This window comes from Parasteatoda tepidariorum, chromosome 1, assembly GCF_982258835.1.
Source record: "Parasteatoda tepidariorum strain Cologne lab strain chromosome 1, Ptep-v5.0, whole genome shotgun sequence".
Classification (NCBI taxonomy): domain Eukaryota; kingdom Metazoa; phylum Arthropoda; class Arachnida; order Araneae; family Theridiidae; genus Parasteatoda; species Parasteatoda tepidariorum.
Window position 1 is genome coordinate 97,788,994 of NC_141755.1, and position 20,359 is coordinate 97,809,352.

The 20,359-nt window shown below is 26.5% G+C and overlaps 1 protein-coding gene across 2 annotated transcripts in view; it reads left to right on the forward strand.

The window, feature by feature from the left end:
* The first annotated feature begins 10,258 nt into the window (after positions 1–10,258).
* Positions 10,259–20,359, forward strand: part of LOC107442393 (immunomodulatory peroxidase) — a 35,838-nt gene continuing 25,737 nt past the window's right edge. For both annotated transcript variants that reach the window (XM_087169543.1, XM_087169545.1), the window contains exon 1: positions 10,259–10,416. In XM_087169543.1, coding sequence (XP_087025669.1) covers positions 10,400–10,416 — 17 coding nt within the window. In that variant the 5' untranslated portion in view covers positions 10,259–10,399. The remainder of the gene's footprint in view (positions 10,417–20,359) is intronic.

Sequence of the window (20,359 nt, forward strand, 5' to 3'; positions counted from 1 at the left end):
TTCACAGTAACACACACGCACACACACACCCATAATATATATACAGTACAGAACCCGTTATCCGTAAATCGGAAAACCAAAAAACCGGAACGAAATTCGATAAATTTTCTCTCCATTTTCAAAAAAAAAAATTTTTTTCCTCATAAGATTTTAGGATTTTTCTTTCTATTTTGAAAGATGTTTACCTTACCTTCATTTTGGAAATAATCATTAGTGTATTACTTCATCGTTTTAAAAATTTTTTAGTTGGGTTTAACAATAAAAAAAACGGCTTTTTGTAGCGATTCAGAAAACCGGAAAAATCAGTTATCCGGAATAGCGATGGTGCCGATCGCTCCGGATAATCGGTTCCCTACTGTATGTATGTATATATATATATATATATATATATATATAAAGCTATATATATATATAAAAGCTTCAATTAATATTTTTATGCTATTTCTTATTCTAAATTTTTATTAATTTATTATTCAAAACTAAACGCTTTGTCACATTGAATTATCACTTTCTTATTCTATATTAAGATCTCAAGTATGCGCGAATTAACATTTTATAGTTTGCTCTTTACTAACTATGAAAACCACAATACACCCTCGACCTATTTTATGGACTAATTGTAATTACTATCATTACTTTTTTTATCGTGTGACTTGTGGTCATCGGGACTACTTAATTCAGAAGCACTTCAATTATATATATAGCACAATAAATAAATAAATACAAAAAAAAGAGAAATATGAAGAAATTTAAGTTTTATTTACTGCGTATAAGCTGCAGGTATATAGAACTCATAAAATAAGTTCAAAACATAGAGAAAACATAGAAAAAATTACAAAAAAACGAAAAAAGAAGAAGAAAATTATTAAAATAAAAGAAATTTAAAAAAAAACAAAAATAAAACATAATTAATTATTAAAAAGTTATTAATTAATTTACACTTCAAAATTCTTTGTTTCGATCTTGTGAAAGCTAAAATGAGTAAAATTTCCCAAAATAAAAATACAAATTTAGATAATTTACGTTTCGTTATTAATTTTCAAACCTTATTTATTAAATCTCTTAACCTTATTTTCGATAAAATCAAATTTCATAATATTTTTGAAAATTTAAAAAATGTAATAATTAATGTAATAATTGTATAATTAAACATGTATATATTGATGTAATATATACATGTTTAATTATATATGTGTAAAATGTAATAACTGTATAATTAAAAGCTTTAAATATAATAAATCTCTCAGTAGAACTATATTTAATTATAATGATATTAGCAAAAATTTAGGGAGGGTTAATGTATCCGATTATGAATGTCACTGTAAAGAAGAGAAATATTTTGATTTTGTTGATTAACATCATATTACTGATAATTTAAATATTATAGAAAACTTACTTATTATAGAACTTAGGAATTTAATGATAAAAGGCGCAAAATTTAGACCCATTTACCATGTATCAATTAATAAAATTCTAAAATATTTTTTTAATGATCTTAATAGTTTTTGTTTAAAGATATCAAATAGATTCTCTTAACTTTCAGGTACGTTAACAGACTGGAAATGGGATGTTTATTATTACTTTAAAAACTTTGTTTTCAATAACAAAGAAAATTTAAATAACAGTAACAATTCAACAAATTTTTCTAAAATTGTTCCATCAATTAAGCAACTACAAAAATTTTTTGTAATTATACTCTCATAGACAAAGCTAACAATAATTATGCAATCTTCTCCAAAAAATTCTACGTTGAACTTTTAAATACTGAGTTAAAAAATAGTAAAAATTTTTAGCTTAGTAATTTAAATAATAATATTATCATTAAAAAAATTTTTGCTTTGTATAAGAGGATAAAAATTTGAATTAGCAATATACAAATTTCTTACTTAATTATCAGTCCTGAATTTCGTGAAATTTCTATAAAATTTAGAACAATCAATCACATGCGGGTCTAATACTTACATAACTAAACCTGGCACCATTTTCTATAACTACTTAAATAAAATTATTAACAATTTTGTTAAAGAAGGATCATATCCGCAGAGAGATCTTCTCAATCATTTTTATTTCCACAGACAGTCATATTTAAATTAAAAATTATTAATATTTTATTGCATTCACAAATTGTTGGCAGGTGATGAATTAACTCGTCATTGTCTTGGGGGGATATCAAATATTCCAAAGTTTAAATTCCTTCCATTCAGTATAATTAAAATTTATTGGAGTTTATTTAGAATGTTTTACTTTAGTTCCATTTTCAATTATGAAATAGTAGTCGGTGAGATTGCATAGTTTCTGTGTAAAATCGCCTTTCTACAAAGTTTTAATTCAGAATGGGTACCACAGGCTTTGTTTTCGATTCTATTAGGATAAAATTTAGATCTAATCATTTTGCATTGTGACCATCGTATCTTCATCCATAAAATTGCTTTTTGAACTTCTAATTTAATTATTGGCTTACTCTAAAAACTCCTTAAATGGTTTTTAGCCAAGAAGGTTAATGGTTAATTTTAGCAATAGTGCGAAAAGGTAAATCTCAATACTGCCTTAGAATTTTAAATAGTAATTATAGTTTTAAAAAGTTAACATAACATTGCGGTCCTGAACAAATATCTATGCGAAATAAACTAATGTGAGCAAGTCTTATGTTAAGTCATAATGTCTTTAAAACCACCACCAACTCTGTTAAGTATTTTAAATTAGTTAAATAAAGTAATAATTGAAAGAGTTTAGAATTGCACAGCATTATGGGGCAGCAACTTTTAAACTTGTTATGGTTGATGTGAATTGAACGATGTTTTAACAAATGCTACATTTAGCAAAATAATTCATACCTTCAGATTTTTTTTTTGTTATACTTCTATGTTTTATTTTTTAATTCAGTTATTTCAATTAGCTTCCATGCTTTTGAAAATTATTTTATTATTTGAGGATATGCAACTGATTAGGAACTCAAGATTTTTGTTTTAATTATGCACATTTTAAAAATGTTTTATTTTATGTGCAATGAATTTTTGAGCATTGCATATACTGTAGAGTCCCGATAATCCGAGCCCCGGTTATCCGAGTTTCCGCTTTAACCGAGCTATCAAATATTTTAAGGATTTTTTTGTTCCAGTTTATTTTTTATTTTTAGAAATACCGCCTAAAAATAAATCTGAATTTTATCTTCCAAACACTCGGGAAAACAAAATCTAACAACTTGATCCCATGAAATGATCGTTAATATCGTCAATAATGAAAATGAACCTAGCGAAGATGATGAAAACAGTGACGATGAAAATCAACATATAAAAATCTCTCACACAGATGAACTTAAAGCTGTCGAAAATGCTACTGAATACATAGAACAACAAAAAGAGGCGACACCAGCCTTCCTGTTATCCCTAAAAAATAGCGAAACATTGCTGCAGAAAAGCACCAAAGTTATGTAAAACAAAAAACGATTAAGGACTTTTTTTAAGTAAAAACTCTTTAATTCTCGCAAAGTATACTTTTTAAGTTTTTTCAAGTAAGCTTTTTAATAATAATAGGAATTATATGTGGTATACTCGTATAAATTTTATATTTCTTAAATATATTACATTTATACCAACTCTTTTTCTTTCTTTTTTTATACTCTTCGTTTTAACCCAGTTTTTCAGTTATCCGAGTTAGTCGTGGTCCACATTAACTCGAATAGTCGGGACTCTACTGTATATATAATTATAAATACATTATAAAGAGTAATTTTTACCGTAGGATAATTATTCGTTATTCAGAAATATCGCATTTATCGGAAATAAATGTGCCCTGATGAAGGTCTTTACAATTTTCCATTTAAGATTAAGATCGTATTTCATTTTATTCTTCTTCTTTGTGTTTATTTATTTATATATATATATATATATATATATATATATATATATATATATATATATATATATATATATATATATATATATATATATATATATATATATATATATATATATATATTAAAGATGATGTTAGCTGTAATGTTTGGTACGTTTTTAACGGTATTGCGTTTAAATTTTTTAATGAATCGAGTGAAAATTTGTGAAGCAGACGTCTTCAATAGTCCTCCAACCCACTTTCTGAATTTCTTCCCTTAACTATTTTAAATTCCAAAATAACGTTTAAAACATCTTAATTAATTTAAAAATAAAATAATAAATATATTGAATGATTACAGTTATAAGGAATAGCATAAATTTTCATATTCTTAAAGGAATAGCATAAATTTTTTTAAGCAAAAACTCCATATTATGTCCGTTATAGCATTTTCCTTATTATTTCTCAATTGATTGTAGAATCTTACCATATAAGAAAAATTTTACTAGAGTTTTCTCAATTATCATATTTTAGCCCCTGTAACGTATCATAAGCTATATCAAGAACTATTCAGTTTTTCTTTTAAATAAAAACTTTTATTAACAAACACAAACATTAAGAAATATGCAATACCCGTAACGGGATAGTGAAAACATCATAAACAACTAGAAAACCCGTAACGGGATATAAGGAAACTCAAATTCCACAATAAAACTAATCTAAAAAGAATCAACAACTCTGTCGTTCTAAATATTGACTTCTAATTTAATCGTCTGCTTTTATTTTAAGTTTATCTCTTTATGCGTTTACTTTATTTTAATTATGATTTTGCAAACCCATTATTTCTTTAATATTTTTAGACTTTACAATCGTCTGCTTTTATAAATTCTTTAATATTTTTAAACTTTACAACTCCTCTCCCCTTGGAAGAACTTTTCCATAGAAAACAGGGGAAAAGTTTATTATGAACTTTTTTGTGTCCTCTAAAACTTTAGGTTGAAACCAATGCATTATGTTATAATCAAAACATTTCACTTTTAAATTTAAATTTTCTAATTGTCAAATTAAATGCAAGATACAATTTTTACATTAGAAGTGATGTACAATAATTAACTTTAAAACTTAAAATTTCTAAATTATTTTTAGACTCTTGCAGTAAACATTAATAGACAATTCACTTGTAACTCAACTTTGATATCAAAGTAAAATATTCGAAATAAAATTAGAATGTAAATAAATATTATAATTTAACTTCACACAAAATAAATACAAATTAACATAACTATTTACATATATACAACAATATCTAAAAACTGAAGCTAACCAGAATTTTTTCAAAGTGCTTATTTTTGTTTTTTTTATCTTGGTATCACTATTTTTTTTTTTTAAATCCAAACAATATACTTAACATTTTTAAGCTTCATATAATTAGATTCTACTCAATCTTGTTAATATTTATATGCATAAAAAATAACATATTTAAGAACACTAGCACTTTTCTCTACAAACAAATTCGCTTAACACCTATGTTTCATTTTCAATATAATCATTTTTAAACACTTTCTTAAATTAAACTTAACTGGTTCAATTTCAAAAACTTCAATACATTTTTATTTTATATTTCCACCTTAATTAAAGCTTTAATTCAAATTTTAATAGCAACTGTTTTCTTTACGAGTTAATTTTTTAAAAAAAAGTAAGTCATACATATGAATAAAGAAATATGACTAATCTGAACAAAACATCACAACATACTGTTTACAGTTAAATAAACAAGATTTAAAGCAAAGCAAAAGAATTAAAGAAATAGCCAAAAATATCTTATTAATTAAATAAAAATCACTTGAAGTGAAATAATTTATAAAACCTATCTTGAATACTATTTTAACTGTTTTAGTTTTATAGTTTAATAACAAAAACGTATATCTTAATTATCGTTTTACTTTACTACTATCGTTTGGCGATTTAAAGAGCATACTTTCATCATTATTTTTACTTTTACTCTTAAAACGTTAGCCAAATTTGGGGTAATTGGCGAATTTCGTAGTGCCATGATTTCTTTTGTTTTGTAGATGTCAATATTCTTTTACCAGTTTTTTTCTCACCACAATTCTTTTCCTAAACTTTCAGTTCCACTGATTATTTTCTTGGCAAATTTTAATAACTCTGTGAAGCACACTAGATTTCTGTTTCTTGCACCGATGATTGAACTTTTCTTTCAATCTTACACTGTAATTTTTCCAATATGGCACATATCTTTTGCACTTATACTTGGTCGCTTTGGTTCCATGATCAAAATTACATTTGTCTCTGAAAAGTTTCATCTTTACTTTTATCCGCAAAAACTTTAAGTTTCCTTGAAATCGATTCTTTTTTTGTTTCAATCGTGCATCGATGAATTTGTGATCAAAATTATTTGGCGACCATTTTAGTTTAACTCTTTGGGTGACGCTAATTCTATCAAAGTTCTTTTTTCTTTTCATTTTGGCATTGATTTTTCGCCATTGGCTCCTTTTCTGGACACTTCCATTCATAACAAAGTTCTTATGAAAGATTTTTACTTGTTTAGCATCTGCTGGAGTTTTCTTTCTTGAACAAAATTGTTCATTCCTACGTGTCAAGTTAACCACTTTGGTTTCAATTTTATCTTTTGTACTATTTGATACTCTTTTGCTCGAAAATCTTTTCCGTTTCTCTATGACTAATGCTTTACTTCCCATTTTGTCACCAACAATCTCTGGCAAACTTTTGCTGCCTTTATTAGAATCAATCTCCATCATTTCTTCCATGACTGATGATTCAGTACTAACATGGTTTTTAGTAGATTTTATTTCCGAAATCCTTTTAATTCTTGCATTTCTTTCTTCTTTCTGGCAAACTTTTTTATTTTCAACCAAAATTATTTCACAATTTTTCGTCGAATATGTTTCTGCATATGATGTTTCTTTCTGGCACTTCGGCAGTGCTATTTCTTCTTCTACAATTTCTACCACAAAACTGACTCGATTGGCTTGGCAATCATCTTTTTCTTCATTTTTCAACTCAACTTTTTCTTGAATGACTTGATATTCCTTTTCTTCTACCACCTTTACTATCTCTATAGAAACTCCATCGAACAATTCATCTTTTGATACTGCACTTTTTATTTCTGTGTTTAGTACACATGGACTAATTTCCAATATCATATCTATTTCTGCTCCTACTATTTGGCTCTGTTCCTTCCGCTCATCTATAAAAATATTTCTAACACTTTCCATAATGTTTTCGTCAAATTTTTCGAATTCCTTACGAAAATAAGTTTCATTTCTTTTTCTTTTATTCTCTTCAAAACTTGGAGAACTCCAATTTGACACTTTTTCAAAAATATTTTCTTCCCAATCTATAATCAACTTCTTATTTACTTTAGTAATTGGTTCCATTTCTTCAGGTACAACTATTGGTGGGACTATTGTTCTTTTGGAAGTCGATTGGCTTCTTTCAGAATTACTCTTGGCAACATTTCCAGACTTAGTGCCACTTAATTTACCGATATTAAGCCAACTAGATTCTGTGTCCTTCGAAGTAACTGTTGTTTCAATAAAAGAATTTGGTACTTTTCTGGAAACATTTGGCGATATATTTTTATAGTCGGATTTAGGATTGATATATTTCAGACTTCTATCATAATTCTCTTTTCTATAATCCAACTTATTCCGCAGAGTAATACCAATATTTTGACTTGAAGGGCCACTTAATTGGGCACTAAGCCTTAATTTCTCGAGTTCAAATTGGCGTTCTTCTTGTTTTTGCCGTTCTTGGCGTAGTTTTTCTTTCTTTTCTTCTTGGCGTTTTCTTTCTTCTTTTTCTTCTTGGCGTTTTCTTTCTTCTTTTTCTTCTTGGCGTTTTCTTTCTTCTTTTTCTTCTTGGCGTTTTCTTTCTTCTTTTTCGATACGATTTTCTTTAATTGCTTCTAATATTTCTTTAACTAGATTCACTTCGTAATTTTCAGATTTTTTTATAAGATTTATCAACTCACATACTGTAACATTTTCAATAATAGTTTCGCCCAATTCCTTGCATAATTCTACCAAATCACACTTTTTTGCTCGTCCCAAGAAAGCCATAAGGAATAATATTTGGAACACAATTCCTTTAAATCAAATGGTAAATCGATCCCGACGCTGTCACCAATTAAATATAGCTGTAACGTATCATAAGCTATATCAAGAACTATTCAGTTTTTCTTTTAAATAAAAACTTTTATTAACAAACACAAACATTAAGAAATATGCAATACCCGTAACGGGATAGTGAAAACATCATAAACAACTAGAAAACCCGTAACGGGATATAAGGAAACTCAAATTCCACAATAAAACTAATCTAAAAAGAATCAACAACTCTGTCGTTCTAAATATTGACTTCTAATTTAATCGTCTGCTTTTATTTTAAGTTTATCTCTTTATGCGTTTACTTTATTTTAATTATGATTTTGCAAACCCATTATTTCTTTAATATTTTTAGACTTTACAATCGTCTGCTTTTATAAATTCTTTAATATTTTTAAACTTTACACCCCACATCTTTAAAAATAGTATCATTTACTATTTTTATTGAGAAGAGAAAAAAAACGCAAAATTTTTTCAATTAAAAAAGTTGTAAAATTGACAGTTATCGTTCTCGGGAGTCTTGTGATTTAAAATTATTTTCTCCTAACCGAAGAAAAATCGGTGGAGTATAAGTTTAAATATTGCGTGTACTTAATAGAAAAAAATGAGTTCTGAGCATATATGGCAACGTTACTTTTAAAAAGTAACGAGTAAAAGTACAAGTATTTTTAAAAAAAGTAACGAGTAAAAAGTAAAAAGTTCTTATTTTAAGAAGTAACGAGTAAAAAGTACAAGTAAAAGTACAAGTACTAAACAAAAAAAGTAACGATTTAAAAGTACATTTCTAGGAAATCGAAAATTCAAAGTAACCTAAAATTTTATTGAATAATATTCTTATGTTCTTCAATGTTTTTGCAAAATTGGTTTTATTTATTTAATTATTTTTAATTTTGAAAGTTATGGACATTAATTTACTTTCAAATTCGGCGGAATGTTATAATATAATTTTATGATATAATCGTATAATATAATTTTAAAATCAAATATAATTTTAATATCAAACTTGTTATGGATTTGCACTAAAAAGAAATTTTATCTATTGATTTTAATTTTTAGTTTATTATTTTTATTTATTTAAATTACCATTGATTTAAAATTGTTTTACTCTATAGAAAAGCGTTTTAAAAGCACAAAAATAAACAAAGCAAACATGGGGTTTCAGATAGCTTTGTGATCTTTGAGCTGGTAAAAAATAATTGAATGTGCAGTATAAGTTGAAACAGAACAGTCTACAGTTTTATTTGTAAGAATGGCTAATGCTGAAGTCATGCGAGAAAATCATTTTCCGAACATTTCTGCCAAACGGAATGATTAAAATTTGTAAACGAATTTTAGTATCAGCGGCTAAATTAATACCTTCGAGTTTTCAAGAGTTAAAATAGTAAAATAGTTTTCAGTAGCACAAATAGTTCCGAAGTTCTTAGAGATTTGACTGGGCGTTGTTTGACAAGGTCGGGCATAAACATAATTTTAGGAAAAAATGAACTAGGTAAAAATGTATTTAGTAAAAAATTTATTAAGACAAAAATGTATTATTAGTGAGTTCAAAAAGAAAATTGAAAAATGTAATAACAAAATCCAACATTTTTTATTTAAAATGTATTAAACAAATGCATAAAAGTCGAAAATGAATGAAAATATCTTCTTAATTAATATTTTTATTCATTTTGCAAAATAATTGCATTTTGACAGCATTTTTTTTTTTATTTTTTTTTTAGAAAGCTTACCGAGTTTTAGAAAAAAGTAACGATTTCATTCGACATTTCCGTTACAAATACTTGTTCTTTTTCCCAAAAAAAGTAACGAAAGTACAAGTAAAAGTACTAAATTTAAAAAGTAACGAAGTACAAGTAAAAGTACGTACTTTTTACTTGTACCGGCGGTACAAGTAACGAAAGTAAAAGTACTGCCATATATGGTTCTGAGAGAAACGTTATTATCAGGCACTACATTTTTAAAATAAGGGAAAATAGCGAACATTTAAAAAAAAATGTAAATGAAGCATTACATAAAAAATAGTAAAAGATTATTCATCTTGTAAAGGAGGCTTAGGCTTTTCTAGGGTGGCATTACATATTGTTTCTTAAGAAGTTCCAATTAAATCCTTATGAAGAAAAACGATTTTTCGAACAAGAAAGAAAAATCGTTTGCATTTGAATGAGGAGATCAGAGGTTATCAATTAACTGAAAATGAAATCGGATGAAAAAAAAGAGAAGGTTAGAAAGTAAAAAAGAAAAAAACACCCGACTGTCGCACCTCGTTGACTAGGAAATCACAAGTGACGTCAGGTGACGTTCCTTCTTATAGGAGGAAAGGTAAACTTCTGAAAACAGAGAGAATATACTCAGAATCAAGATTGAAACGTTCGGTTGTTGCATCTAGTGCTACCCGCACTATTCCAGGACAAGCGACAGCCATGCGTTTGATATGGGGGTAAAAAAAAAATTTTATTTATTTTTCGAATCTTTTTTTAATGCATTTAAAAATTCTTAAAATCATGACTTACTGAATTTTCTAAGAATATTTTTATGAAAACATTAAGCAGTTTCATAAAAATATTTAATTACCTTTTCTGAGTCAAACATTCATTTTATAATTGGAAATATTTTTTCACAGTTCTTTGATGGAATTTCTCGATGTTATATTTTGAATTATTTAAATGTTCTCAATTTTCTAAACTAAGTTCTTTGAATGCATGTTCTTAAAGATGAGTAAAATCACTAAAAAGGCCATTAAAACAAAAACAAAAAACTTTAGAAATGTATACAATTTTAATTTTGATTTAAATATAAGTGAAAATTATTCTATGGCAAAAATTTTTATTTTCAGCAGAAACTTTCTTATCCTTTTTTTAAAATGCTAATCCTTTTGAGTCCAGGTACAAAAAGCGGTCTATTTATGAGAAACTATTATCTGAAAAAAGTGGTAGTACATATTTGTTTAGACCAAGTTGATATTTCCTTCTGTTTCCAACCAATTTAAAAAAAGTAATGTGCTTTACCTATGAAAGAAAAACTACTATCTGAAAATGAAATATATATGAAAAATAAAATGAATGAAAATGAAAAATATATTATATATGAAGAACTAGTATTTAAATAAAGTGGTAGTACATATTTGTTTAGACCAAGTTGATATTTTTTCTGTTTCCTACCAATCTAAAAAGTAGTGTGCTTTACTTATGAAAGAAAAACTACTATCTGAAAATGAAATATATATGAAAAATGAAATGAATGAAAATGAAAAATATATGAAAAATTACTAACTAAAAAAAGTGGTAGTACATAATTGTTTAGACCAAGTGAATATTTCTTTCTGGTTTCTACCAATTTAAAAAAGTGATTTACTTGATGTCTAATTATAAACGTTAATATATAAAATATGGAGCTGCTTTGTCTCTGCTAAATAAAATCCTGACAATCAGGCAATTGTTCTACCACATTTTCCTTTTTTTGAAAAAAAGCAACTGTCCTTTTAAAAGAACATTCGGCACAAATGAGTTTAGAATATTTAAATTTTAACAAACAAAAACTTCATTATTAAAAGTAAAAGTTCTCTCAACCATTTCTTAAATGTTTTAAAACATTTAAATTTAAATAAAAAAAGAAACTTCATTTTAAAAATTAGTTTAGAAATCATAATTATTCTATTGTAAAGAAAAAATTACTTTTTCTGAGATGTTAAGAACATTAGTTTAAACATTCGTTAAGAATTCGTTAAAAAAAAAAGAAAGAACTAAAATGTCATTATTAAATTAGTTTAGAAATCATAATCATTTTACGGTAAAAAATTTACTCACAATGAAACTTTTCTCACTTTCTTGTTAAGAATGTTTAAATTTTAATGAACTTCCTTATTATATTTGTTCCAAAATCATATTTTATTCTTCATAAAATATTTTGCTTGAACTAAATATTTATTATCCATTAAAAATTTAATTTCGTAACAAAGTTGTGCTAATAAATGTATAGTTTTAGCACAGTTAGCCGTTTAATATATCAGCGCTAATTGCAACAATAATAAATTTAAAACATAAAATATAATGATATTTAATGAGGGAAATATCAACAATTTATTGATCAAAATTGTTTTGATACTCTTAACGAACAATTTTTCAACTGAAATAAGTTGTTTTTTTTACCCCAAACAATTCTTTTTTTTCCTAAGGAGAAAACAATTTTTTAAACGTTTTATTATTGCATTTTAGCTTAATTAATAATAAGACTAATTTTCGAGCTATTTAATGCATTGTTTTTAAAAAGTAGGAACAAGAAAGCAATAATTTGAAGAAAAAAATTATATCAATGAATGAAAACAAATTTGGATTAGTTCAGTATTTTACGTAAGAGTACAGTAAAACCTAATTAAAAATTGGAAGCAAAATAGCGGCAATGGAAAAAAAAATATATCATCGAATTAAGAGAAATTTGAATTTGTTCAGTATTTTACGTAAAAGAGTATAGTAAATCCTAATTAAAAATTGGGAACAAGAGATTTATTCAGAAGGTTAGCAAATATTTATTCACCATTTTTCATCCAGACAGTTGCCATCCAACATGTAAGAAATAATTTATAATCATCTTACGTAATCGATTCGTTATCGATTAAGAATAATACTTCAGCAGCAATAGAAAACAAATATATCAATGAATTAAAACAAATTTGGATTAGTTCAGTATTTTACGCAAAAGAGTATAGAAAAACTTAATTAACAATTGGAAACAAAATAGCAGCAATGGAAAAAAATATATCAATGAATTAAAACAAATTTGGATTAGTTCAGTATTTTACATAAAAGAGTATAGTAAAATCTAATTTTATAATTGTCCAAAGCTGGACTATTAAAATTGCTAACTTAATAAACTATTCGTCATTCAAAATGCATGCATTACTAAAAAATAAAATATTAAAAAAAAAAACTTACAATTACTAAGTGTTCGATAAATACTAACTGTTAATTATGTGTACTTAAATGTATAATTTTAAAATTTTGTGTAAGCCTAAAATTACTCTTAGGAAACAGTTTTTGTTTCTAAAGTTGGCGAGGAACACTTATAACTTTTAGCACTATATTAAATTGAATTTTTCAAATTTAAACTATTTTTATAATACTTGTTTGTTGCTAAACAATTGTATAGTCCAATTTCAGTTTCTTCCTTTATGTCCATCAGTCTTGGAAGAAATTGGTTTCTTCTGGAGAAAAAAATCACCTTAATTATATATAAAATAATTATTAATCTACCATGCATGGGAAAGATCTATTGAAAAAGATTGTGTATGGGTGTTTTTCATACCCTGCCAACAACATAATCCTCTTCTGATTTCATTTAATTTAAACTGTAACAGAATATACTGATGTGATTCCAGTTGTTTGTACGTTGAATTAATAGTTTAATAGAAAGTAAATAATTTCTTAACAATTAGTGAATTTTTAAATCAGCTTGAAATGCTTGTTTATGAAAATGGACATTATTTTTAAAAAAAATGGACATAGCACTTGATCTTCTTTTTTAAACTTCTTTTATAAATGTTATGGGGATTAAAGTACCAATGAATTTTTTAGGTAAATTGGTTAAAAATTTAAAAAACAATTTTGAGCAATATGCTCAAATTTATAATTGATTAAGGTCGATAAGTTTATTTTAAGTAAAATATAAGTTTCCTTAATAAAAAAACAGAGTATTTTTAATGAAAACTAATAAGATTTGATTGATAATATATAATTGATTGATAAAACAATTGATTGATAAAATATAAAGTTATCGTAGTTGGATGAAAAGCATTTTGTTCGTAACGGAATAGATGATTACCTGAATTTGAACGAATATATATATATATATATATATATATATATATATATATATATATATATATATATATATATATATATATATATATATATATATATATATATATATATATATATATATATATATATATATAATTTTTTTGACAAAATACAAAGTTATTGTAATTGAAGGAAAAGCATTTTGTTCGTCGTGAAATAGATGACTACCTAAATTTGAAGAAAAAAAAAAAAGAGAAGCAAAAAAAAACCGATAATTTGGATGAAAAGCATGCAACTGCAGGTTTCTAAGTTATATAAAATGTTCTAAATACGTTCTGTAACGTTAAGTTGAACATCTGAAACGGTGGCGTTTTAATATTGTTTACATTGCATTTTTTTTAAAAATATAGATGAAATATTTTAAAATATTTTTTTTTGAAATATAGATAAATTATTGTACTTTAAATATATTCGAAAAAAACGTACGAAATTTCTCGTGTTAGGAATTAGAGAATTTCATCTTATTTCTTCTTCCTGCAAGAGATATTGTAGTAACATAGGTTCATACGAGAACAATTTTGACTGATCCGTAGATACATTAATAGCAAATTTTACTTTAGAAAGAAGGTATTTTTATTCCTCACAACTTAGACGGAATGCTTTAAAAAAAATTTAAAAAAAATATTTTAAAACTTAAAAACTAGAATAGAACTTAACTAATAACAAAATTAAAAAATAATAATAAAAAGCATTTCCAGACTATATCTTGTTGTGTAGTGAAAGCTATCACAAATGCATTGACATTGAAAAATCAGTTTAAAAAAAAAATTTATTGCAGAAAAAAAAAATTTTTTTTTCAAATTGTATCACATTCAAAATAAATAAAAAATTTTATATCACATTTTTCGCTGCGTTTCACTTGCTACATTTTTGTTTCAAACATCAATAGGAAAAAAAAATACTTAAATTTTTTTTTCTTCTAATAATTTTTTGAATAATAATTCATAGTCGCATTTTTTCTGACTTTTCAAAAGCTTAACTTCATTACCATTTGATTTTCTTTTAAATAATAAATAATGCGTAACTCAATTGACAAAGTACTAAATAATACTTTTTGTACATAAAGCCCTTACATGATGGTGTACAGCGTTTTTAAAAAGTGCTTATTTTCAATTTTTGTTTTTTAAAAGCCCTTTAAGGTGCTTTTTTCATTGGATATCTTTAAAAAGTGTTTAATTTTCGCCTTTCGAAAATTATGACTTTTTCTTTACCTTGTCGATTTTCGTCACTTTTCACATCGTTCTATTCAACGTTTTTACAATTCCTTCAACAATTGATGCAATATCGCAGTCCGCATGTGCGTGCGTCTACTGAGTTGGGTTCGGTGAGATTATTGCACTCTTATGTACAATTCTGCTGCATTTTGCAAGATATTGCCTATTTCAGGCTACATTTTCCACCCTCTCATAACAAACCGAAAAATCTCTCGAGCATTTTATATTGGCTAATATAATCAAGAAAAGAGTTATTTTATCATGATCATGTAAAGTCTTTGAAAATTATTTTTCATTTTGTCATCGTATGTAGTGCTTAAAATTATTTTTTGAGTGCTTAAAAAGTACTTAAAAGTTGCTTATTTTTTGTTGAAAGATTTGGCTAAGCACCCAGACTTATTTCAAAGCTAATAGTCCGATTCAGCATAAGAAAAGAGCCATTGGAAAAAATATCTCACAATTCGAAATTTTTTTTCTCTCTCAAATCAACCCTATTTCCATAAAACAAGAAGAAAGGGAACATACAGAGAAGAGAAGAGAAAATAGATATAGAAAGAAAATAATAGAAAATTGAAGGAAGAGAAAATAGATATGACGATGAAAGGATAAAACGTTACTGTAGCAAAAAGTTTAATGCGACTTGATTATGACAATTAGCATAATAATAATATGCTAAGGGTAATAATTAGGGTGATTTATTAAATGGTTGCTTAATAATTTTTATAGCGTTGTGAAATCTGGATTTAATTGCATGAGGTTGAAAACCTAGTTGGGATCTGTCGAAAAAAAATGTTATTATGCATCAGAATTTAATTGCTTACTGAAAAGTTTAGAGTGTGTCCGATATGTGAAGAAAAAAAATTTAATCTTTTATTATTTTTTTCTTCATATTTGATGACCCTTGTTTAGTCATTGTTTGAGACAAAAATGTTGTACAACGCAACACAATGCAAATCAAACAAACGAAAAGTGCAAAAGAAAGGAAACAAAAAAGTTACTGCACCAGCTTAATCTCATACTACTCAAACAACGATATTGGCTTCGAATCAAAGTTTTAATGTAAGAGCAATTTTTTTTTCCTTTCTAATATTTCATCCACAATTATAATAGCAGTCAACAAATTATGCTAATTCCTTAAAAACAAATGTGAGGAGGGAGAGTTAAAAACGCATGCTTACGTAAGCATACTTTGCATACGTATGAATATGTTTGCATACGCAAGCATGCGAATGAAAACTTTTGCATGCTTACGTACTAGTTGAACGGCCCCTTTCTTAATTTTCTCCCATTAGTATTTCATGGATTAAAAAAAAATTCTCAATTTGATCGTTTAAACGTGTTTCTATATGACTATAATTATGGATTAATTATTATTTTGAATTTATGAATAAAAATATTTGTTTCTTTGTCATTTCAATGTCTTCCTCATCTTTTTATTACTTTTGTATACGTTTTTACTTACTACTCGTGCTTTTCACCTTATAATCCGTTATCTAATTTTAACTCGTTTTCTTAAGCTATAATTAAAACTAAAAATGTCTTTTTTTTTCCTTTTTTTTAATCCTTAATATATTAAACGTCATTTCAAACACGATGCGTTCTTTCAATGTGTTACGGAAGGGTTGAAACTTTTATAAAGTTTCTAAAAACGTAGACTTCAGCGGGGAAAAAAAAGACGTGTATAGAGGTACAGAAATGGAAATACTATAGTTAAGATTCTATAAACGAGAACCTTCCTCAGTGCCTAAACTCAAAAACACAAGTTTAGGTGTTCAGACATAGAGAATGTTGTAGTTCATTTACGTCGCACTAGAGCTGCACAATGGGCTATTGGCGACGGTCTGGGAAACATCCCTAAAGGATGATCCGAAGACATGTCATCACAATTCTGCAGAGGGGATGGCACCCCCACTTCGGTAGTCCGACGACCTTCACGCGAAGTCAAGCACTTTACAGTAGAACAGTTTAACGAGAACCTATACCGCACACCCTCAGTCCCTACGCAGAGTTATTCAAGTGGTCACCCACGAGCACACTGACCGCAGACAGTAATGCTTGACTTCGGTGATCTGCTGGGAAACGTGTCTTAACGATCAGTCCACTGCGGGAAGGTTCTTGTTTAGAGAACCGAAACTATGTCTATTTCTAATGTCTATGTCTAATGTATGTCTATTTCTGTACTTTATTTGTGCTTAATTCGCGTTATTTTTTGCTTTAACTGTTACTTTGCATTTACATGTTATGAAGATCAATTCACAGTTCAGTTTTTTTTTCAGTCACTTTTTAGATCTAATTTAACAGTATAAAAATTGTTCTCGCTCGCTTTATTTATTCTAAAGCATTCTTTTTGTATTCTAAAGCATTCTTTATTTATTCTAAAATTGAAAGTGTCCACACACATTAGGAAAACCCTCAGAGACGTCACATTTAATTAAAACTTGCAGGTGCGTGAAGCTTTTGAAAAAGTTATGTCACTTTGACGTGCTTTTAATCCCCCCATAAACTTTGTAGTGTTGTAATGCAAATGTCAGACCTCATCTAATAGATGAGGTCTGACAATTACATCGATTCAGTCGATGTTGACCTCTTGAATAACCGGTTTCATCAGGGTTTTTCCTCGCTTTCACTTCGGCTTATCTTTTTCAGGGTTAGGAGGTCTGTAAAACACCATTTCTCTTCATTTTTTTTTTCTGATGTTTATCAGATGTCTAATGAAGTGTTAACCGAACGCTACTATTTTTACGAAATAAACGAAACACATTTAATCCGTCTTCACGCCCAATAGATACGGGGAAAAGTCTATGATGAACACTTTGGTTGTTGTTGATTTAAGGTTTATTGTGAAACATTTTTTTTTTTTTTTGCAGTAATTTTAAAAAACAAAAAGGACGCAAAATTTTTTATCATATGGGATAGGTTATATAAGAATGACTTTCAGTTCCTCGCCATATTATTTGTCGCACTGTAAGATTCTATACAAAATTATAACTATCAGGTGATACTATACAGCTGTATTGTTTTTATTCGGATGAAACCGGTTTGCATTTGTTTACGTTCGTGTATCAATTGGTTAACATTGTAATGCAATACGTTAAAAATAAATACAAATAGGAAGGGTATAAAAAATCTCCTAAATAAAAACCAATTACATGTATGTTTATATATAAAAGTATTGCCTATAAACTCGTACAAATCATGTTATTATTAAAAAACTACAGTGCGTCTAATAATTTGATCTAATTATTATAATATACTAATATAATGCTTGATATAATAACAGGGGTCTGTCCAGGCCGAATTTACTACCGTTTAGCGGTACCTTCACAAATTCAACTTTAGAAAAAACGGTAGTTTCACAAATTCAAGGAAAAACGGTAGTTTCACAAAATACTTTTTCTTAAAATTTTATTTTTGTATCCCATAAGAAAAGAAAAATCCATATTTTTGTGTTGATTTTTTAATATAATTTTTAATTTTTACAAATTACATCTAAATTTTCACAAAATAGGTACCTTTCAGAAAAACCTAGACAGACCCCTGAATAACTATTCTATATTTATATAATATATCATCTAATTTATCCTATCGTCAAATTCATATTATATATCGTCTAATTTAACCAATTGATACACGAAGGTAAACAAATGCAACCCGGTTTCAGTGTCATAAAAACAATAAAGCTGTATAGTATCACCTGTTAAAATTTTTTTTACATAGAATCTTATAATTTGGCCACAAGGACTGTATAATTGACCATTCCAGCGAAATGAATCATTTCGCTGGAATGGTTCCAAAAACAAGGAAGAGCATAAACTGCTCATTGTTTTTTTATTTTGAAATATTTTCTTTTATTAACATGTAGTTTACTCGTTAAATTTTATAATTAATCTCATTTTATTTTCGAGTTTTGTTTTTATCTTCAGCTAGTATCAAAACTACTTAGGAAATTGCTTGAAACTTTTTAAACTGTTAAGATGTTCAAATCTGACTTTTTCCATTAATTGTCGAATACAATTCACTACAAAATTATGAGAATTTATTTTAAAAAATTTTTTCCGCGCACGCGCAGTGTAAAAGAATAACTTTATTTATTTATATATTGCGCAGTTTTGAATGATTTTTATTTTCAAATTTTGAAGCAAAAACTTTGTAATTAAATTTTAAGTTGCTCTAAGAATTTTGTTTAATTTAATTAATTAATCTCTAATTTTGTCACAAAAAAAAGTATTTTTTTATAAAACATTTCTATATTTCCTTAAATATTTAAGCTAGGCTTACGAAATTTTGTTTAATTTAATTAATTAATCTCTAATTTTGTCACAAAAAAAAGTATTTATTTATAAAAAATTTCTATATTTCCTTAAATATTTAAGCTAGGCTTACGAAATTTTGTGCAATTATTGCATACAATAACCAAAATAATTTTTAAAAGCTGCAAACTTATTGTGTATTTTTTGCCGACAGGTGTTCAAAAATACTTTTTTTCCGTTCGTTACTTACGGTCGGTCCTCTAAAAGTTTTAAACTTCTTTTAGCAGTATGAGAAGTCGCATGATGTAAAGACTTCTGGAATTATAAACTGATTCCTTAAGTATTTCTTGAGAAATATGAAAAATTTTATTAGTATAGATGGGTTTCCATTATTTTGTATGTAGGTATATATATATATATATATATATATATATATATATATATATATATATATATATATATTAGCCAAAGCAAAATATATCAATGCACTATGGTACTGTATACTGTACTATTTTTTATTATTGTTTTTTTTCTCCATTTTTCATTGTTCTGTAATTTTTTCCATGTTTTCTCTACATTTTGAACTTATAGCTCTTCTTAATTTTCTTCGTGTTTCTTTGTATTTATTTATTATTATATATATACATAAATAACAGGTATGTTCAGTATAAACAGTATATGCTGAAATGAACTCGCAAATGTTTCTAACATTTTCACTATTAATATTATGATAATATGCGTGAAACGGTTTGTTACTTATGCAAATTATGAAACATTTTGTCTTATTAAAACACTATTTTGTTACAGATAATACTTTTAACAAAAAGTTCAATATTAACAGGTATATTCAGTATAAATAGGTAATATTATTTTTTTTTACGCTTAAATAACTTGGGAGTGGATTGCAGTCACGTAAATTTTACCGAAAATACATTAAATATTAAAAAAAAAAAAAAATATTAATTTATTCTCTAGAGATTTGAAACATATGCCACCCTCACGCCTGCTTACAGCGTTACAAGTAAATTCTGGAAAGCGAAATTTTATTTAGTATCGTAAAGTTT